Source organism: Aricia agestis, chromosome 11, assembly GCF_905147365.1.
Source record: "Aricia agestis chromosome 11, ilAriAges1.1, whole genome shotgun sequence".
In the NCBI taxonomy this organism is placed as follows: Eukaryota; Metazoa; Arthropoda; class Insecta; order Lepidoptera; family Lycaenidae; genus Aricia; species Aricia agestis.
In genome coordinates this window covers 11,380,645-11,403,545 of record NC_056416.1, presented here as the reverse complement: position 1 = coordinate 11,403,545, position 22,901 = coordinate 11,380,645, and the positions used below count along the sequence as shown (strand labels likewise).

Genomic DNA, 22,901 nt, shown 5'->3' with positions numbered 1-22,901 from the left:
CACTTTTGACTGATCAAAATCAAAGTTGGTTCGACTTTCTTGAGAATAGGTAACATTCTGAAGTTTGATTGGAAGTGGGCCGGATCGAACGAGGAACGAAGTTGCAGCAATGTAGCATTAAAATATAACGGCGAGAAAGAGATTTAATTTAACCCATCAATCCCCAAGCGGCAGCCGGCTGCCGCCGCATTACAATTGAAAATCTATTGTGTCTGCTATACCCACGATGGAGGTGTTAATATTCATCATTATTTAAAAAGATTTTTTCATGTTTTAATTAATGTGTATTATAAATCATTAATATTATTGTCTCTGACTGAGGCAGTCAGAACCTTCGATCTCAGTAGGTACAGAAAATGCATCCGAATTACAAAAGGGAATAAACTTAGCTATTTCATCACCGTATGTACCAAACAACATTGTAACAACATGCTATCTCAACAACTTTACAACTTTGGCCTTCGCTGTCAGCACTCCGCAGACAGAAAGGTTACAACATTTTTATTTCGTGTTCAACTGTTATTAAACTTAATACGAAATAACGCAATTAAAATAAATAATTTGATAACAATCGCTAGAGCAAAAAATAAATAGATAAGTATTTACACTTTAAAATTATTTATATTAATGTTATCGCTTTATTTATTGCGTTTAGCTGTTGAAATCTGATAAAAAATTTATTAATATCTAAATATAAGTTCAAACTAATTAAGTTATTAAGATTGTATATTTTAAAAATTTACTGAGGCTCTGCAATTTTGTGTGCTTTTCGTTAGGTAGAGTTGCGGTAGAGTCTTTTAAGGCTTTTATCGATACTGATTGATATTCGGCTGTCATTTATATTCTGAATTAGAATTCTCTTTTCTGCAGTAAGCAATAAGGTTGCTTTAGAGTTCTAAAACATATTATAGGTTTTCATAATTTTATATTGTTTTAGGGTTCCGTACCCAAAGGGTAAAAACGGGACCATATTACTAAGACTTCGTTGTCTGTCAGTCCATCTGTCTGTCAGCAGACTGTATCTCAAAAACCGCAATAGCTAGACTTCTAAAATTTTCACAGATTGTGTATTTCTGTTGCCGCTATAACAACAAATACTAAATCAAAATAAAATTAATAATAAAGGGGGCTTCCATACAAGAAACGTGATTTTTTTGGCCTTTTTTGCTCGATTTCAATCATGGTAACAATTAGACACTTGAAATTTTTATAAAATCCTTTAATAAATGTGTGCTTTAATAATTAATAATGAAATAAAATAAAAAAATGAGGCGGCTCCCATACAAAAAAAAAACCGGTCAAGTGCGAGTCGGACTCGCGCACCGAGGGTTCCGACAGCTTAAAGGTATTATAGACCTGAGTATTTGGTATGAATTTCAATTTAATACCTCTACGCGTTTATGAGGAAATGGGTAGTAAGTTTAAAATTATTAAAAAAAAATATATTATGTGATGTAACTAAAAATTTATGGTTTTCGTAATTTTTCCTTTATCTATGCTATAAGACGTTGCTTCGTACCAAATTTCAAGATTCTGAGTTCACGGGAAGCACCCTGTAGGTTTTGATTCCCTTGCAAGTGTCGAAAATTTGCGGCATAAACGGCTGTATCTTTTGATTGCGTTGGCTTAGAAGTTTGATTTTTTCACAGCTTCAAGGGACAGTAGACCTGAGTAATTGATATAAATTTCAGCTTCATACCTCCACGCGTTCCTGAGAAAAAGGGTCTTGACAGACGGACGGACGGACAGACGGACAACAAAGTGATCCTATAAGGGTTCCGTTTTTTCCTTTTGAGGTACGGAACCCTAAAAACACAATTTATGGCTTACTTTTGCTCTATAACGGTACGGAAACCTTCGTGCGCGACGACTCGCACTTGGCCGATTTTACTGATGAACAATTTTTATTTGTAAAATAATAATTTAACATTTTAATAAAGGATTATTTTTCTTAATGACACACTGCATGTGTGTGGCAAAACTGTTAAACAAGAGCTTGATTTATAATAAGGCATAACCGAAAGTGTCAATTTGAGCACCGTGACCGTTTCACAAAAACTAGCACCCCATGTGGACGTCACAGGCCAATAATTTCCGTTTAAATAAATAATTCGGTCTGCGGTGTGCGTGGACACCATGTGGGCGCGTGAAGCGACCTAATGATGGCGGTTTCACGCCTTCCAACGATAGAAAATGAACAATTTTCACTGTGACAGATGGTAAGTATTCCCTAGATAGGGTGTAGATTAAAGGTGATGTTAAGTAGGTTATTGTTTTTTTTTTAATGTGAGGAAAAAAGATTATAATATGGAAGTAGGACGTTGTCCGCAAATTCGTTGCGTCGTATACCGCGCGGAAACTACATTTTTTCGGTATGAAAATCAGCCAATGTCGTCTTTTAGGACTCCAAAACCTCCATACGAAATTTAATCACAAACATTTTAAGTGTGAAGATGCAAGGGAATGAACATAAAGAAGATTGAAAAACTTTCGGAAGTCGATAAATAGACAACTTTTCCCTTAGAAAACACCATAACACACATTAAATAATAGTTTAACTACATAAACCATACCCGCATATCAACAAAAACCGCTGTCAAAATTTAAGTTTATAAAAAGTTTATAGTAACAAAATGAGTATTTTTATCATTATTTAAACAAAACATGTTCCAATATTTTGCGTGATGGAATCTCTTAAAATATTACAGTGACGGCCGACCTTTGGGATAATAGGAGGTACAATTTTAAACCAGTTTCGAAATCTCGATAAAAACCGACCGAATAAAGGGGATCGCATTATTCCCTTTGTTCCTGCGGTGTCTGGTACATGGCTTACATCCGTGAACTCTTTAAATATGTATCTCTACGTTATTTATGTCTACAGTCTACATCTTTCATATCATTGTATATATATATATATATATATATATATACACAAGAATTGCTCGTTTAAAGATAATGTATAATTAATTAATGTCATAAAAGCTTGACCTGTATTTAACCTTTTTTATTTCAAGATGTAGACTGTAGATATATAATTGGAATCTCGGAATCGGCTCCAACGATTTTCATGAAATTTAGTATATAGGGGGTTTCGGGGGCGATAAATCGATCTAGCTAGGAATCATTTTCAGAAAATGTCTTTTTATTCGTGTTTTATCGATAATCGATAGACTGAAAAATATGACTCTTCCTGACATCTATTGGCGAATAATAATACAATTTTGTAAGCAACTTATTGTTTTAACGACCAGCAGATGGCGTTATTTTTTTTTATTTTTTTTTTATAATTTCTCATCCCCCTAACTGTGTCAGGGCTTGTTGCTATCTTCTTATTACATTAATTTGTTCTTTAGTATTAAAATTTCTTAAACATAAAAATTTCCAATAAATTGCTACAAAATACTATAAAATTAAAACAATAAAAAATAATAATAATACGGCACAACATTCAACTACCCTAATATCACAGCTTACAATCACAATAGTTTACTAGAATTTCTCTTGTTCACAACACACACTATCCTCTTACAAAAAGAGAGAAACAAATCTCTCTTTTTTCCCCCCAGGATGGCAGGCAGATTCTCACCCGTCATCGATGTGCCCAATTCTTGCTCAATATCATATCTATTTCTAGCAAAAATTGGACACTCGAGTAACAGGTGAGGAACCGTCTCCTCAACTCCTGGCTGACACAGGCACGACGGATCCTCCCTCAACTTGAATCTGTGCAAGTAGAATGCGAATCCGCCGTGTCCAGTCAGAATCTGTGTGGTGTGGTGTGTGATGTCTATCTTTTTGACTATTTTGTATGCAGCAGCAGCGCTTGGGAAAAAGAGTTTCGTGACGTTGTTAATGGCGTTATTAAGTAACACGAAGTCAATGAGTGTTTGCTATACCGAGCAAAGCTCGGTGTTCCAGGTACTGTAACTATGATACGACGTTGTATTTGTTTCATTTGCTGACCATTTTTAGCCTAACAGCAGTGATTGTTGAAATAGAAAACAAACGGAAAAAGGTAGCAAGTTCTAAAGTTGCAGTTATTTGCAGTTCTGGTACGATAACTAGACAAAATATCATAAACAATTGTCTTAGAAAATATAAAAGCCATGTTCTTACATAATATTAAAAACTCTTGGCGCAGCATATTCGACATTTAATCAAATAAGAAGTTTTAAAAATAAAATAAAAGCCTTTTATTGTTAACATCTTAAATATGCGACTAGCTTTTGGCCAGAGCTTCACCCTCGTGTATATATTTAGTATTTGATCTCATATAATGATATTTTGAAAAATAACTTATTGATGTGAGCGTAACAAATCATGTTGTTTGCTTTAAAGGAATCAAGAATTTGTGTCGGTTAGTCAATCTTTATCTTTAATAAGGCACATGTTAGTGTCATAGAGCTTGCACAAAGCTGAAGGCCGCACAGCGCACTATACAGGCTCATATACAGAATATACACTATGTATATTGTATAGTATCGCGTGAGCTGGCCGTCGCCGTCGGCCGCTCTGACACTTCTCGGAAGACGTCGTTAAACTCACGTATATTTGGTAGCACGATAATTCCAGTCATTTCCAGTAGAATTATAATAATTAGTTCCATTTAAGGGGCACAAACACATAAAATGTTCCCGGAGAATCGTTTATGAGATTCGGGAGTAAAACGATAAGATATTTTAAAATTTAATTACTTTTATTTTAGTTGAACGTTTAACTATCATATTATAACATGCCGAAAAACTTGGATGGCGAAACTCTACCACAAAACAAATAAAAAAAAAAATATCCACAGCCGAACATATAACCTCCTCCTTTTTGGAAGTCGGTTAAAAAGTAAAGTCACGTTACGCTGACTCTACGGAAGTGTTTATAAAAGTCTACACTTTATAGTTATGTATTTTAAACATTAGTGAGCTATTTAAATTTATAATAAACAATGCTATGTTTTGTATACGGTGCAGTATATTACGCAACTTTTTCAAAAGCAAAAGGAAGTGCGTGCGAACGAACAATTTTTTCAGTGTTAAGAGGTCACTGATCGATATGAACTTTAGCCTCAAAGGGAAAAACGGTGTATCGCAAATACTACATCTACATTGTTAAAAAAAAATAAGTAAACCTTATTTTCTGAGTAATAAGAGCTAGTTTTTGCGGTTTTTGAGTCTAATTAGTGATGGAATTACGTTTAATAATTACGAGCCCTAAGGGCTGGACGAACAGTGTAACGCTCTGGCAGCAATAAAAATTACTTTTAATTACATACTCCGCTTCCTGTTACCTCTCTTAGAATAAACCAGCTCCTACTTAAACTTTCGAACATGAAAAATTCGTATCAAATTATCATAAATTAACTAATAAAAACAGTTTAATAGAAAATTATGCAGTTCTGTTACGAGTGGTCGTTAAAATTTAACTGGTACTTCGAATGGTAAAAACGTGTTACTGCGGTTTGCGCTCGGAAGTATACCTCAGTTTTCAGCAAAATGGCGCCTAATGCCCGCTTATTGCAATTATCGGAGTGCCGCGCCATATTTACAACAATGACTAGGATTAGACGTCTAATAAATAGTACCCTATAATTTTCCATTACGGATATTTCCGAGGCGCACAATCGGAGCGATTATCTTCGGCGCTGAGTGCTCCATCGTCACGTATTTACGTCGGCGAGAACAAAGGCGTAAAACAATGAGCGGCCACAAAAAGTCCCATAATTCAATTTGCATCCCGCTAGATGTGATTGTCGACAAGTGTGGGTACGCCGCGAGAGGCGAGAGCTGCTTTCGCCATCTTCGACGAATCGATTAATGATGAATGAAATTAAAAACAACGTTGCGAAATATCGACATCACCGAGATATCGAGCGTGTCGACACTGCGAGGCGCGTCGGTGAGGTGACTCGCACGTTATTATGATAATGCGGGCGGAGTCGATGGTATCGCTATCCGCTCTGTAACACAATTGAATTAGCATAGCAGCGTCGGCCGCGGCGGGCGGTCCGCCACGCGACCACCGATGTGTCCGACCCGAGAGATATCGATTTCGTTCTGCTGACACGTTACAACACTATGACTGACATGTCAGTAACAATTGGAATACGATTAAAACTTAACATGACCTCCAAATAGAACTTTTAAAACATGACAGAAAGTTCACTTAGCGGCTTTTGAGTCATTGGCTCACATTATACTAATTTCTCCATAGAAACTTTTTAAATCCCCGCTGGCACTATACCGATCATTACAAAAAACCTATAGCATTTATAAATATGAATAGAAAATTATAGATAAAATCTACGTCCACTTGCGAATGCCACTAAGCGCTCAATATAGAGCTATTAGGGGCATTTGAATGGTCAATTTATAACCACAATTGGTAGAACCAACATGTAGGTTTGCAGTACGTGAAATAGGACTAAACTGTGGTGGGAACAGGCCGGCCTGACCACAATCACGCTGCACCTGCGCACTGTCAGGACTCAAGATAATTGGCCTTGCGTTTGTGAAATTTACATAATGTATGTAATTGTGTCCCACAAAAAACACTTTATAAATGTGAGAGACGTGATAATTATAAATTAAACTAGCAAGACAGTTTTGATGATAGCGGTTTTTACGTTTAACGGTTTATGTTTATTTTAGTAGATATGGGGATTTTGTTTTCTCTTCAACAAAATTTGGTTGACTACGGAACTTTAAAACAGAACAATAACCAGCTGATTTTTTGTATATTGATAGGTTAACAGTTACATAATTTAAAAATAACATTGACCTACAAATACAACAATCCATATTTTAGGACCATCAAATCAAAATATTAAATCCTTTCTATCTCTGTTAGCTACCGAGAAGTTACGTTACTTTCGAGAATTTTCGCAAACGAAATTATTGTTCGCCTTATCAAAATGAAGCTACTCACGAAAAAATTGTTTGATAGTAATAAAAAAAAATGTTCTAGGAAACCTGTACTATAGTACCTATATTATGTATATTATACTCTACAGTTCGACAAGGCTTTAAATGAATATGTCAATGATGTCAATGGGCGCTGCTGGTAAAGGAGAACTGTCAAAAATGACGTTTTTGTATGATAGAAGCGTTAGTTCCTTTTCTCGCCACGTTCATAAACAGCTTTGTCGAACTGTACTTATACCTATAGTATAATATTTTACGCCATACCAATATTATTATTATTGAAATTGGCTCTGCGGTTTATGCATGAAGGAGTTAACGGCAGACACACTTTCGCATTTATAATATCGACATGAAATCACAAACAAAAATAAAAACCGCCAACTCGTGCAGCGATTGTAACAATTTTGACAAATCACATCCGTAACGTTGACAAAAACATCATTGGCAGATGCGATTTAAACCCTCTAGTGAAGAGTATTCATGGGTTCCGTAAAATATGACCGAGGGTCCTCCCCTCACTAATGATGAGGTCGGAAAGCTCTTAGGACCATTTCAGTCAGTATTGTTTACTTCCGCAAACAGATAAGTTTAGAAAGTGCACTTTAAAGTTAGATACTTAATAAACAAAATATGTTTTAAATATTTTAGAAGCTCACTCTAAGGAGTGAGCTTCTAAAATATTTATTTTTCATAGTGCTGTAAGCAGCACTATGAAAAATAAATATTTGTGCTTTCTAAGCTTATTGTTTGCCTACAAAATATATGTATTCATTCAAGTACAGGTAAATTAATTAAAGTAAAATAAAGACGTCTTGGTCAAGCAAATCAGAATGATTAATTTGAGATTGAGTTCACATTCACTTTCTGTACTTGAAATGTTACATTCGAAGTCAAAACATTTCTTGGTTAACTAAAACTTCATTCAAAATAAGAACGGAATAGTGCATATTTATATAGCGGTATTTCATAACAACAGTCAACACTATAATGAATCGGATCCAAGAAGTTCTGCAGTTAATGGCCCCTCGGCAGCAAGAGTATTTCACAATAACAAATTGCGGCCGGAACATTTAGTGCTAAAAACCGGACATGGCTGATAGTGGCAATTTCCGATCGCACTAATGACGGACATAATAGGATGCACTGGTTTTGCAGTTTCAAATACCAGAATGACCCTTTTAGCTGTAATCACTTAAGGCCCTTCCGGCTTCCTCTACGGAGATTCCGTAATTTACCGTATTTAGAGCCTTATAAACTCATAATTTGAACGCTAAAAAGTTATAATAAAAATACAGCAATAATCTTCAGTATATCAACATTCCTTTTTCCTGTTCTAAATTTTCTATTTTTGTTTATTATACTCATGACATTAGCTTACAAAGTAATACCGATTTATTAAAATTTACGCATACGCATTTCCCTAGTATTTACAAATTACGTTTATTTGAAACACAAGACAATAGATAGACAATTAATTTCATTAAAATATTTCCCGTTTTATTTATTTTTTTAGATCAATTTTGAACTAAGATAAGTAAAAAATAGGATTTTTGTGCGATCTCGACAACGCGTCAAATGTACGGTCAAGGTCGTTTGCTCGGGGGATGGCCTTAAGTGATATTGTTGCAAATAATATGATTGTATATAAATCTATTATGAAAGGTTGCTGGCGAAATTCTGACGTCACACAGTAATTTGTAACCATGAATATTGACAAGTCATCCATAGTGAATGTTGTAGTGTCTATCAGCTGTAATCTGACATTATGTTTTCTTTTTTGCACTTACACCGCCTAAAAAGATTTAGATGAATTTAAGTGCACAGGAAGGTACTTTAGATCCCATGAAAGGACATAAGTTTTCATGAAAAGTTTATACGTGGGAGAGCCATGCTTCGGCGCGAATGGGCCGGCTCGACCGGAGAAATACCACGTTCTCACAGAAAACCGGCGTGAAACAGCGCTTGCGCTGTGTTTCGCCGAGTGAGTGAGTTTACCGGAGGCCCAATCCCCTACCCTATTCCCTTCCCTACCCTCCCCTATTCCCTTCCCTTCCCTTCGCTACCTTCCCCTATATTAAGCTCTTCCGATGCTGCGAGTGTCCATGGGCGACGGAAGTTGCTTTCCATCAGCTGACCCGTTTGCTCGTTTGCCCCCTTATTTCATTTAAAAAATATATATGTTTTCTTTTTCGCGCTCATACCGCTTAAACGATTTAGATGAATTTTAGTGCACAGGAAGGTACTTTAGATCCCATGAAAGGATTTTCATGAAAAGTATGATTTCCAAGCGATGAACAATTTTTATAGCTATAGCAATTAGCAACTGAATTTTAGAGTAACATAAGTAGGGAATGGGAAGACTGCTGATACAAACGCATCGCTCTACAATAAAATACAATATTCTCTCGTTTATAACACTTTCAATTTGTGTGGATGTGTATCAAAATGTACAGTCACCGATATCAATATCAGATGCGGCGAGATTGGCCCAACAGAGCCGGGGCTACGCCACGGGGGCTCCTCAGACGCCCCAGGGCGCCGCTTTCTTCCTTTGTGCCTTGACCGATGTGCCAAATTAATTGTCAAAGTGACGCCCTAGCTGGTGAGCTATTATTCCATTATACTCTTGTTTCTTTTGAGTGGATATCGCACTGTTTAGGAGTACTTAGATCAGATATTATGTTAGTGGTTTAAATAATTCTAATTTTATTTTAGTGTTGGTTTGGACACAGGAAAATTGTTACGTAACATTTCCCTTTAAGCATGAAAACAGCATAGTAGACAAAAATCGTAAACAAAGTCTAGAAAAGAAGACAAAATGACAGATTACACTGTGTCCTTCCGTAGAAAGAAACTCTTTCTATGGTGGCTTTTCTAATAGTGTTAGTCAATAGAAACATATTATGTATGTAGTTATTTTCTACTTTATGTAAGTGGCTAAAGAGGAGAAAGAGAGTTGAAAGAGGTGTTGACCCTGTGCTAAAAAAAAAGTAGTTTTTTTACATAACCCCATTGAACGACTCTTACGATCTCCTACACAAAGTCCTCCTACTTTTTTGACAGGAGAAAAACCAAAATAAACCCATTCTGGGTCGCCAAAGCTTCCGGCAGGGTTTTATCGGTGCATCACTTAATAAGTATTAATTAGGCGAGCGTCTTTGAAGGTTCAGACATTAGGTATTGAAAGGGCGCGATGACGGCCGGTTCGGCGCCTCATGACTTGCACCTCGTCGTCATTACCAACTAACAAGCTGGGTTAATGCAGTGAGTTGCAAAATCTCACACATACCCATCACTTTACTTCCGACCTTAATACACAGACATAAAGTAGCATTTACACCAGCAGAATTCTCACACAGAAGCCGCCTGAGGCCATTTTGATGACATTAATGAAGATCAAATCAAATATTTTTGAAGTGTAATGGTCTTGAAGCGGCAATATTGGTATTATACTCGGCTTCTTCAGACAATAGTTCAATTTTATAGACAAAAGGTTTTTTGTGTGATGAATCGTAAAAAATGATGTTTCAACACTTTGATATTTTAGGCTCTAGAAAAGCTTTTGCGAAGTCTAACCTTTTGATGTTTTTCTTAAGGTCTTGATAATACAGAAAATATAATTAATATTATATATCTTTGATAAATTGTTATTGCGCATTTAACTTAATTATTTCGGCGTATTATATAATGTTACAATCTAAATATGAAAGTAAGCAATTTTAAAAAACGAAAACACTCATTTTTCGCTGTAGCGTCGCGTTTCCAAGTCTATTATAGCACTACACCGACTCACATAATTGTGTGAAATTGACCGAAACTCATTGTTTTCGCAAATAAATAATATTTTTTATCTGCAAAACTTGTTTTTTAAGAGCACTACAATGGCCCTAAACAGGAGAAAACTTACAAATAAGTCCCTATCGAGTATCTTATTCCAATATTGACAAATATCTACAGTTTTATCTTTTTGGAAAACCCTGATCTATGAGCTAATATTATTTATTCTATAAATGAAAAATAAATAACTAACGGCTTAAAAAGATTTTGTACTACATACTTTTGTATGTAAGGTAGTAAAGTCCCATTCTAAAGTAATATGTAGTATATGTATATGTAGTAACTAGCAATTATTTACAAACTATAATAATAAATAATAATACAACCATTCTGTAATATTCTTACCACACTTGACCCAAAATCGAAAAAAATGTATAACTCTTTTCAACATTTAATTGTAGGTACAAACATTGTTACCTAATTAAATACTTTTTAATTATAGAATACTTTAGTTACTTTGTACAATTTACGACACATGCTAATTTCTAACACGCACTTCATTTCACAATAATATAGGTAAGTACACATTACACACCTTATGTTTCAATAACATTGTTAACAAAATATTAAGTAAACTTAAGTTAAAGCCCTTCCCCTACGGCGATTCCGTAATTTACCGTATTTAGAGCCTTATAACTCATAATTTGAACGCTAAAAAGTTATAATAAAAATACAGCAATAATCTTCAGTATATCAACATTCCTTTCCCCGTTTTAAATTTTCTATTTTTGTTTATTATACTCATGATATTAGCTTCCAAAGTAATACCAATTTATTAAAATTGAAGCATACTTTCTCCCTAGTATTTAAAAATTAAGTACGTTTATTTGAAACACACGACAATATGTATTCTGTGAGTTGTGACAATAGATAGATAATTTCATTAAGTATACATATTCCCCGTTTTAAATTTTTTTTAGATCAATTTTGAACTAAGATAAGTAAAAAAAAAAGATTTTTGTGTGATTTTGGCAACGCGTCAAATGTATGTTCAAGGTCGTTTGCTCGGGGGATGGCCTTAAGTCTTGTGAGTTGGGACTTTAAACTCAATATAAAAAGTTATAGTGGACAAAAAAGGAAAATATAGACGTTGATGTGTTTTAGCATGTAAAGGGTTTTATAGTTTATATTTTTATGTATATATTTATTTATTTTTATATTTATATGTTCATATTTATTTATTTTTATTTATATATTTTTATGTATTTTAGTATATAGTATATACATATATAGGTTGGAAAGGTTATACTAAGTTATACATGTTATAACTTATAACCTTTCCAAGCACTTTCCCATTTAGGTATAAGAGATTTGCGGCTAGTGTTTACTAATTCAATCGGTTGATACTACATAATATTATGTCGAAACTTTGAACCAAAACATTTGAATATGTGTAGAGGGCATAACATGTTACATAATTAACTACAATGTATTTTTCTAACTGTCGTGCCAACATAATCATCGCTTCGGTTATTAATTTCGATATTAAAAAGGTAATGGGGTGATTAGCAAAATTGATTGCTCTATAAAATCAATAAAATGAAACAATTACCATATTACACTTAACTCTACAATGTAGCTTATTTTATAAGGTCAACAAGTCGCCCTTTTTTCAAGAAAAAAATAAAACATTTTTAACTAAAAAAATATTTTTTATTAATAATTTCTGCACGAAGCGTGGTAGAGCAATTAATTAGAACTGACAAAAAGTAGAGCGATTGTTCGCGATCTCTCACGCACGCGGTAACAAATAATTGCTGAAAAATTAATAGCTTGCCTGTTAGTTGTTACATTAGTTTATGCCCACTTTTTAATGCTAGTAACTTGCGAGCTATAAGCTAGATTTGTTATAAAAATATGAGGTCCTTATAAAAATAAGCCGCTTTAAAAAAAAGTTTTCTTAAATATAATTTCATATTAGAGAAATGTGCCTTAGTTTCTAAAAGCTGCATAATTTCTATAAGTCAGTCAATCGATATTTGCAAAGAGGTAGCCATCGATTCCTATATTGCTTCTTAAAGCAATAAGACTTTCCAGATCTTAATTTCTATTCCAACCTCCATGTAACTGGCACGCAATGAATACAATTGATGAAAAAGGCCTAGAAGTGATTTCTATTTGATGACCATAAAATACATTGTTCCAAGATATTTTTCTCAAATACTGGAATATCTGTCACGTCTTTGTGCTAGTAACTCGCTTTGTTTCTCACTCGTGTTTACATGAAAGATAATTGTTTTAAATTACATAAAAATAATCGTCTCTAATGTTACATAGTAGCAGATTTCTAATCGATCGATTTCTAGAAAATTGTTCTTGCAATTATCCTTCAGTGAGCTTCCTCGCTGGAAGGTTGATCATTTAGTCGTTAAATCGCTCGAGAATGCCTGCAGTCTAGTCTGAACATATACCTAGGTTTTGCCGACAAATTGGCCTATATTGTAAGTAACAAAGATACGTTTAAAAAACCTTCCTTATTGGTGTATAGTTTCAACTTATTTTTTTTTAGGATTATTTTCTGTGCCTACTCTGAAATGTAGAGACACAGAAAATCCTTATTTTACGATAATATTATTTTATTATTATTTTTAACAAAAAATTAAAACCGACTTCCAAGGTAAAAACAATAATAATATGAACTAAAACGTATTAAATAACTCTCACTCTATAATAGTGCCTTTTTCAGAATTCGTCTAAATCTCAACTATTTCTGTACATACTACAGTCTTCATTACTTTGAAGTCGGTACCAGCTAATTTTATCGTGAGTTCAGTCAATGTCAGAATATCTGAAGCTTTAGGGACTGGTACTGACTTCAAAGTAATGAAGACTGTAGTATGTACAGAAATAGTTGAGATTTAGACGAATTCTGAAAAAGGCACTATTATAGAGTAAGAGTTATTTAATACGTTTTAGTTCATATTATTATTGTTTTTACCTTGGAAGTCGGTTTTAATTTTTTGTTAAAAATAATAATTTCACTCTTTTTAGTTATCTACAAGATAAGGCTTTATGCGTAAATAACCACTACGAATGTTAACTATTCACATTATGTTACTGTAAGCGAAATTGTGGCAAATGCTTGCAGTTATCTAAGCGATGCTGCAATTTAAAAACTTTTATCTTTAAAGGTTCAGGAGTTCTGTTCGGTGCCTTTGGACCAAGAGACACCTTCGTATGAACTTTCTCTTATTCGTAACATATGTTTAAGTTACTAGAAACAACATTTTAACCACTATGAGTTTTTGATAAATTTCAAGGATTTCCCTCGATTGCTCATAGATCCCATCATCAGCTCACCACTTTCGTAATTATTATACAAAATCAAGATTATATCCTATACAACAACACAAGAATTTTGAAAATCGGTCCACAAACAGCGAAATAAGCATCAAAAACATCTGCTTCGATGCAAAATATCATGAAAAGCATCAATAATTGGGTCATAATGTGATGAACCATGGCATAATTATGATTTTGATGATGATGATAAAATAAATTGATGTGTTGGCTTATGCTTTCAGTTGTTTAAGCAACGCCGAAATCCCCGAACCTGTATCTATAAGGATTCAAAAGTTCTGTGTGGTACCTTCGGATCCAGGGTATAACCTGGTGCGAAATCTTACTTTTTGGTAGCATTTATCTTGAATGCTTCAGAAAAAATTGAAATCACTATATGTTTCCATACAAATTTCAAGGAGTCCCCTCGATTCCTCCAGGATCCCATTATCGGATCATCACTTTCGTGAACATGATACCAAATTCGAGTTAAACCCTATACAACACAATAAGAATTTTGAAAATCGGATCACAAACGGCTGAGTTATCGTTGAACATACAAAAAAAAAAAAACCTAAAAGATACAAACAGCCGAACGTATAACCTCCTCCTTTTTGGAAGTCGGTAAAAAGTTAAATATTGTTAAATATTTCATAATTAAATATGTAGGAAATATAGCGTACTTATTAAATCAATACGATGTATCAAATAGGTATTTACAGGTCTACCAGGATCTGATGTCAAATTTTGATGGCAGATTTTCAAAAAAATGTCCTTGATCATTGGATAAATTTTTATATTTGCATGTTTCATACACAGAATTAAGCCGCTATAAGGAAAAAAAGGATCAAAATGTTTTATTCTAATTACCCCGGTATTGCTAGAGTATATTTTTTTTCTTACTTTTTGCCATCAGATTCTGGTAGACCTATAATTATTCTAAACACATGTCACATCTAAAGGAGCTAACTTTCGGCGACAATAATTCTCATGGACCAATAAATCGTGGCACTTCTTGACAGATTTGCACGTCATTAGTCTTTTTACACAGTCGGGCATTGTTAAATTTGTCGTGAAACGAACGCCGAGTGCTGACTGATGAGCACGTAAATAACCTGATTTAATGAACTCCGCGGCGAATAAAGCGTAATTAACTGTAATTATTCATTAGCATAATACACTTAATGAAATAATGAATGAATCATCATTAGCTTGCAAAGTAATCGTGATATGTAACATAACATATTATTTTCCTTGAAATTATTATTTTTAATCTACTAGAGAGAAATTGTTGACTCTACTTTATAATCACTTTTTTCCAAGAAAGTTTTTGAAAATAATAATTTTATATTTTTTTTGTGCAATATTTTTTTGCGTATAAAAATGGAAAAAGAGACATTAATAAAAGTTAATTCTACAAGTTGCTCATAATAATATTTGTCTACCAAAGTTAATAATAATAATGCCTAATGTTTCCGCCAATGTTGCATAGTGATTTTGTCTATTACTTTTACTTATTTATTTGATACGATGATAAATCAATAAATTAGGGTGATGCGTAACAGTCTTCGACACTCAAAACTAATGAGATAACGGGCGTAGAAAGCACAGCGTTTTCAAATCCGTTGACAAGAATTATGTATCAAAAATAAACTGAACACTGAAATAGCAGCCGAAGACTATTTAATGGTTGGATGGTATGTCGTTTCACGCAGTAAATATAATTTCCTGGACAGCTTCATTTAAATACCTTTTGTCAACGAACGGGTTAAACAAGACGATAAAAAAGATATATGGCGGGGTGCCGTCGCTACCGTATGCAACAGATTTATTTTTTCCATAATTGGTTAATGTGACAAATGTTTAAATTTAGAATCAGTTTCAATTTCGAATCAGCCGTCTGCTCTTTTTTTACAGCCAGTATGATATTAAATGATGTGGTATTCAAAACATTTTTTAAACCTAGGTATTTGGTTGACAGGCATATTGCTTATTGCGACCTTATAAGTTGCAAGCAAACCTTGCAAAATAGAGTTTATATAACCGTTGCCATAACATTAGTAGGTAAGTACCTACTGCGCGCTTCAGATTTTTGTAATGTGACTATACAGTATACAGTTACGGTAGAATTCCATTATTCCTAATCAAGAAACCGTTATTTTAATCTCAGATAATATAGTATTTAAAATATGAGGACTGAGAAGCTTAAATCCTAAACAAAACATTTTAACAGTATAAATCCACAAGTACTCTACAAAACTGTCACAAAAGTTACGCAAATAAAATAAAAGGATCGTGGCAAAAACTGACCAATTTAAAATAACTGTCAACGTCACTTAAGTGCCTAATCCTCGCCAACAAAAGTTATCTAAACTGACAGATCTCAACTCTTTTGTGTCAGCGAATAGCGTCTTGAAAACAACTCTACATTTTGAAAATCGGATTTGTCGATTTCGCCACGGCACTCGTGACAAAAGCACCTTAATCTCTACAACAGCCATTTAGTGGTATGAAAAAAATAAAAGTTGGCCGACCGCGTCGGGTAGAGCCACAATGGCCATTCAGGGCGCCACGCTGCGCGCCATGAATGGGCCAAAAAATCTATTAGACACGCACAAAGCTGCCCGGGTAGAGCGCTGTGAATAACTGTTTATTGATTTTGTCAACATTCAAATTATCAATCAATAAAACGAATGTCATATAAAATGTAGAGTTCTATAATGATTAATAGATGTAGGCACTTTGTGAAATATAAGACGCGTTTTAAACTAATGAAGAACCATCATAGAACATCTAGGTTTTGTTTACGTTAAAAAATAAGAGTATTGCAAAAATCGTGTAGACACGATTATATTCACAAAGTTGTCAAAATACTCCTTATGGATTTACTATACATACATACTACAGTAAGACACTTAATTTTTATGCCACTTTGCGGCTTATTTAACGCTAGCGAGACTTTATCCTTCACTGACTCACATGAATGAAAATTAACGATACAATGTTTATCACAATACTTAGCTGTTTAATTGTCGGACTTTGAAACTTTCACAAATACTTAATCTGTTTTCGTTTAGAACGCAGTCTTAAATAGTCACAACATTATATTATAATAAGCATATCTATTATTATCAGCAGTAAAGTCCATTGTTGAGTCGATATGACGTAACGATTGTAAATGGTGTATTGAAAGATAATTTTAATATTAAATCAATCGATACAATACCTTATTGTTCTGTTCAAATCATACATTGTATTTACTATCTATACTGTATACATTGCTTAGTAGAGTTTGCATACATATATTATGTAGAGCTAAGTAAAAAGAGTACGAGAGAGAAAAAATAGAGGTAAATTACAATTATTGAGGAACATTTTTTTTTCTTCTTGCTTCTTTTAGTTACTGTCACTCTTTTAACCGTTCAAAATTGTTAAGCTGTAACTGTATTATGTTTTGAAATGTAGAGTAGACAGTGAATAAAAAAGTTCCATAATTTTATGGGTAGAAACTGCCACTAATATTATTATAGATTACTGATTAGAATATTTTAATAGTTAGCGTAACTAAGCATTGAAGTTTTATTAAACAGATGTTATAAAATATGGTTTATTTACTGTTATCATTAATTACGTATAATATGTAATATGATGTATTTCTTACGCACATATAGTAAATAATCCGGCCAAAATTCGACATGTTGTAAAGTCGGATCAGAATATTGGCAGAAATGTTGTCAAACGTCCAAACGTCGATCAACTTTCTGTTTACTGTCTGGTGCTGTTCTAGTACTCCCTCTAGTGTGAAAATACTGCTGTTATATATTCCATTCTGTTTTTTAAATTACAAATCACTTATTATTATCAAATCACACGCAACGAGCGTTGAATCAGAAACTAAACGCCAAGCGTCGGCTACGGCGATGACTCTACAATATAATCACAATCAAGTCACATTTTCACATCCGCTATAATTTCACATTACCCTAACAATTTTTTATGGGTTGTAGGTTATACTTGTATGTATTTTATATCAAATCACTGTTATCTTAAAAGGTACTATGTAAATAATATTAATACTTTTTGAGTAAAATAATATTATCAAAGATAACTTGTAGAGTCCGAGTTATTGGCTAAATCTGTTCCTATATCCAATAAGAATAAGTTTATCTTTGTAACTATAATTTATTGATATTTTTTATTCAGCTGGGCGTGGCTAAAATTTGTACGTAAAATAATTTAAATAATTCAAATCCTGTTGCAGATTGGAAATCCCAAGTAGGTTGAGTAGAGGAAAACTCTAAGTTGATATTGATTTTTAAAATGTATTATTTATAACGATAAACCTTCTGAATAAAGATATGCAAAATGAACTATTGAAGCTAAGTTACTTTAGATGATTTCTAAAAGTATTATAAAATACACTTACAATAGATTTATTCGACGCCGGCATCGGCGCATACATATCGGTGATCATTGTCCACTAGCACAAACACATATTAAATCAACATAAACTCAATATTCAAATAAAATTGGAATGTGCAACATAAAGGAGCGCTCACATGACGTCGTGTGCGTCCCGCGGCGCGACCACGTCGGCTGGCTCTCGAGCGAGTGCGGGCGAGGTGGGCGGGATCGCAGGCCCCGCCCACGCGCCCCGCCCACAAGGTCGCAGCCTATATCGATCGCACGAGCGACCATTTTATCCGACTCGATTTGCATAAACTTTCAAATTGCCGATGAGCTTACACGTTAAGATTGAGACGTGATGGAAATATAGTTAGGTGTTGAAGTTTCTAGTTTGGTAATTTTTTGACGTTTATCTATGATTTACCTTTTTTTGTAGATACACTAAGTATACCTAGCATACCTAGTATACAGGGGCTATTCAGTATAGTTCTAATATTTTAATGAACTTTTGGATTTCCAAAACAATTTACTTATTCAATTAAAAAGCAATGTAACTTCAATAATTAAGAGACAACATCTAACCTACAGTTTCAACCCATTTATCATTGAAAAATTCTCCTAGAAATTCAAAAAATACAAAACCGTGTGCAACAATAATGATAATAGTTGGTAATTTCAGAAGCAGTACACGTCTCTAATAAGACAGTTACTGGCATAAGTATTCTCTCACAAGAACTAACCTCCTTTATTCCAGCAAATGCCAGCAACAATGATGAATAATGATCGGCTTGATCGAGCGTGACGCTGATGATTGGCCATGTGAGAATCCATTATTGGTATACAATGCTGGCATACCAGTGAATATGCTAGTTGCTGGCATTATATTGTACCTAGATAGGCGTAAAGGGCGCTGGGAAAGTTTAAAATTGGCTTATATGTATCTAGATATAACAATATAGTTACATCATCGAAATACAATACAGTATCGTAATTTAATAAGTAATTTATTATGTCTTCAATATCTCAGGATAGATCTGGTAAATACGAAGCTAATATTGATTAAATTTATTTTTGCTCAGCAATCATAACATAAAAATAAAACATCTACTAAATAATTCAAAACCAGTACAGGCTAGTTGTCCAAACATACCAGATGCTCCTATGTAATTGGATGTAACGTATTTTTAAACACGAGAACATTAGAAATATTCACCCCAAATAACATCACTAATATCATTTCTTCGTCACAATACCTTTCCCCCATTTCCTCCCAACAAGGTGTTAAAGATAATGAAATAATGCTCATCACAAAAAACCCCATAAAAATCATAATTGAACTCAGAACCATAAAGGTATAAAACTTTGGAAAAAATATGGCGCCCTTCCGCACCCTTACCGCTAAACAGTTCTTAGGGAACCGTCGTCGGTTTAAAATAGCTTAAGCGGCTAATAGTTTCATGACACGCATCGGGGAGATCCGTGAGCGATAGAATAATACGCCCTATTGCTGGCCCAGAAGGGCTGTCGTTCGGAGGAAATGACAGTCGCGAGACATTATAGGTAGATTAAGGGAAGGTAGTTAGGGCGCAGGGCGGGCCCTGGCCCTGGGCCGTGCGAACTCTTAATGCGATAAACATTTTAATTTGGACACGAAACTCACGCTGGGATGTAATATTGCGTGAGGGCGGGACGTGCAAAATCAAATTACTCCAATGTTTCGTACTTTTTAAGGGAACATTCCATTTGTACAGGATATGAGAGATTGAAGCGGTGATTTTTTTGGAAACTGAAAAAACGCATGAAGAAGAAGAAAAAAAAATTAAGATTTTTCGGAAAAACAGAGTTAAGCTGATATAGCTATTGGCAGGGAAGCTGTCGTAGGCAGTCGTAGGTGGACCTAATTTAATTACGTGTCTTACCCAGCCGACTGATCATGGCCAACATTAAATTCAGACTTCAAATAAAAGCCATAATTTTTAAAGATTAAAGCGGTTGTACGCCATCTTTATCTTTTTTTTTTCTATCTAAGTGCACTAGAGTGATCTAGGTAATAGAGTGTACTCATGGCCGGCGCCGTCAACACCAATGCCCGGCGGAAACGAGCGGAAGTGAGTGACGCCGGACCGATTATACTCTATCTGTTGCTGCAATCACTGTTATCCGTTTATCCGTCTATCCGCTTAAGCCAGCAATGGAATAGACACAACAGTAAAGCTACATAGTTTTGTTTTGCTTTACAGCTTATGTACTGTTTGATGGTGGACAACAAGAATAGGTAAGATCTTGTTAAGTGTCGATCAAAAGAAACGGATCTCTAGCATATGGGAGAGCCATGCTTCGGCACGAATCGACCGGATAAATACCACGTTCTCACAGAAAACCGACGTGAAACAGCGCTTGCACTGTGTTTCTCCGAGTGAGTGAGTTTACTGGAGGCCCAATCCCCTACCCTATTCCCTGCCCTACCCTACCCTCCCCTATTACCCTATTCCCTCTGAAAAGGCCGGCAACGCACCTGCAGCTCTTCTGATGCTGCGAGTGTCCATGGGCGACGGAAGTTGCTTTCCATCAGGTGACCCGTTTGCTCGTTTGCCCTTTTATTTGATTAAAAAAAACTTAAAAACCTTTTTCTCAAACACTTTCTTCCTTCTTTTTCCGATTAATTCATGAACTCTATTAATATACATGCCTACTATACAAACAACTTCAAAGGATATCTTTATACCAGAAGTATAACAATTGCCAACATGTGCAACGCCAAAAGAAAACAATTCCTGTAGGAATTAAAGAAATCAAGAATGGATGAGCACATTAATCACTGCAGGATATAAAACGCCCACTCCCCTACCTATCAGTGCAAGTTCCTTTGTCTTCACCTACACATACATATAGCTTAGGGTTGCCAACTGAAAGTTTCTGCAATAAATACGTAAACTGTAAAGTCGTTCAGTATCATAAAAATATTATAGTAACAAAAATGCGGACCATATCCAGGGTACCACTTTGCGATGTTTAAATAATAATATACGGCTTAAAATTTATCAGCCAGGATTGTCAAGGTCCGTAAAGTATGTGTAAACTAAATATTTCAGTGATTGGTAGCCCTGAATTCGACATCAAGAATTTCCGATATATACGTGCTCGGAAAAGTTAAAAGCAGCTTGTTAGAGAGTAGACATAAAATTGTCCCATTTATTTTTCAAATCGAATATAATGTTCCTCATTGCTTTCACATTAAACGTATTATTTTTAATATGGATCCATTCGAATTATATTTAAATAATCGGCCAAGTGCGAGTCGGACTCGCGCAGAAAGGGTTCCGTACCATTATAGAGCAAAATTAGGTCAAAAATTTTGTTTTTTTAACAGGAATCCCCCTTAATTTTCTATTTTATTCTAATATTATTAAGTATTAAATATTAAAGTACACATATAAGTAAGGATTTTGTGAAAAATGCAAGTACCCACGTGTTGCCATTGTTTATATAGAGCAAAAAAGGGCAAAAAAATTACGTTTGTTGTATTTTGTTTTTAGTGTTTGTTGTTATAGCGGCAACAGTTTGAACTAGCTATTACCGTTCTTGAGTTACAGCCTGGAGACAGACAGACGGACAGACGGATAGACAACGAAGTCTTAGTAATAGGATCCCGTTTTTACCCTTTGGGTGCGGAACCCTAAAAAGGAAAAGTTCAAGGAGTTTAAGCTTAGAAATAAAAATTATAACACAGCCACAAATGAAATATCCCGTAAGTCCTTATTAACACTATGAAGATCTAGATGAATTATTTTGCCATAGGTTTGTTTTATCAGGACAATCTATGGTCATTGGTCAGACCTATGGTATATTTGTTTTTATCTATCTACTAAAATAAATTCATAATATTATTATTATAAATTAATATAAAAACATTAGTATTTAGTGATCAGGATTACATAAAGTTATCCAAGCGTTACACACAGTAAAACGCTGTATTCAGCTTGGCAAACATTGTCAATAGGTAATATCAGCAGAAAAATTACAATTTACCATATTATATCTGTCTCTTTTATCTTAGAGTTTAAATTCAATGAACACAATAGTATTCGTATTATTTACTATAGAGTTAGACCACACGCGCTTAGCCCTCGGCTCCTATTGTATGTGCCCTATCTATTCAACAGATATAAACAAAATTATTGTTTCGATACAAATAGGAAATGGTGCGCCCACTTTTCACCAGCTTTCACTGACTGCCTGAGGAAATCTGTTTCATGTAGAGTTCCCGTTTCATTGTAGATATATATATATATATATATATATATATATATATATATATATATATATATATATATATATATATATATATATATATATATATATATATATATATATATATATATATATATATATATATATATATATATATATATATATATATATATATTATACTTACAATCAATTTCTATAAAAATTTTGCTA

General features: G+C 34.2%; 1 protein-coding gene across 5 annotated transcripts in view; it reads right to left on the bottom strand.

Annotated features, from left to right (window-relative positions):
* Positions 1–22,901, bottom strand: part of LOC121732022 (transcription factor Sp9) — an 87,166-nt gene that overhangs the window by 9,968 nt on the left and 54,297 nt on the right. Inside the window, exon 1 of one of the 5 annotated variants that reach the window (XM_042121768.1) lies at positions 18,460–18,568. The exons of the other annotated variants lie outside the window; for them this stretch is intronic. Within the exon in view, the coding sequence (XP_041977702.1) occupies positions 18,460–18,507 (48 nt within the window). The 5' untranslated portion in view covers positions 18,508–18,568. Of the gene's footprint in view, positions 1–18,459; positions 18,569–22,901 lie in introns of those variants that run through there. 5 annotated transcript variants of the gene reach the window in all.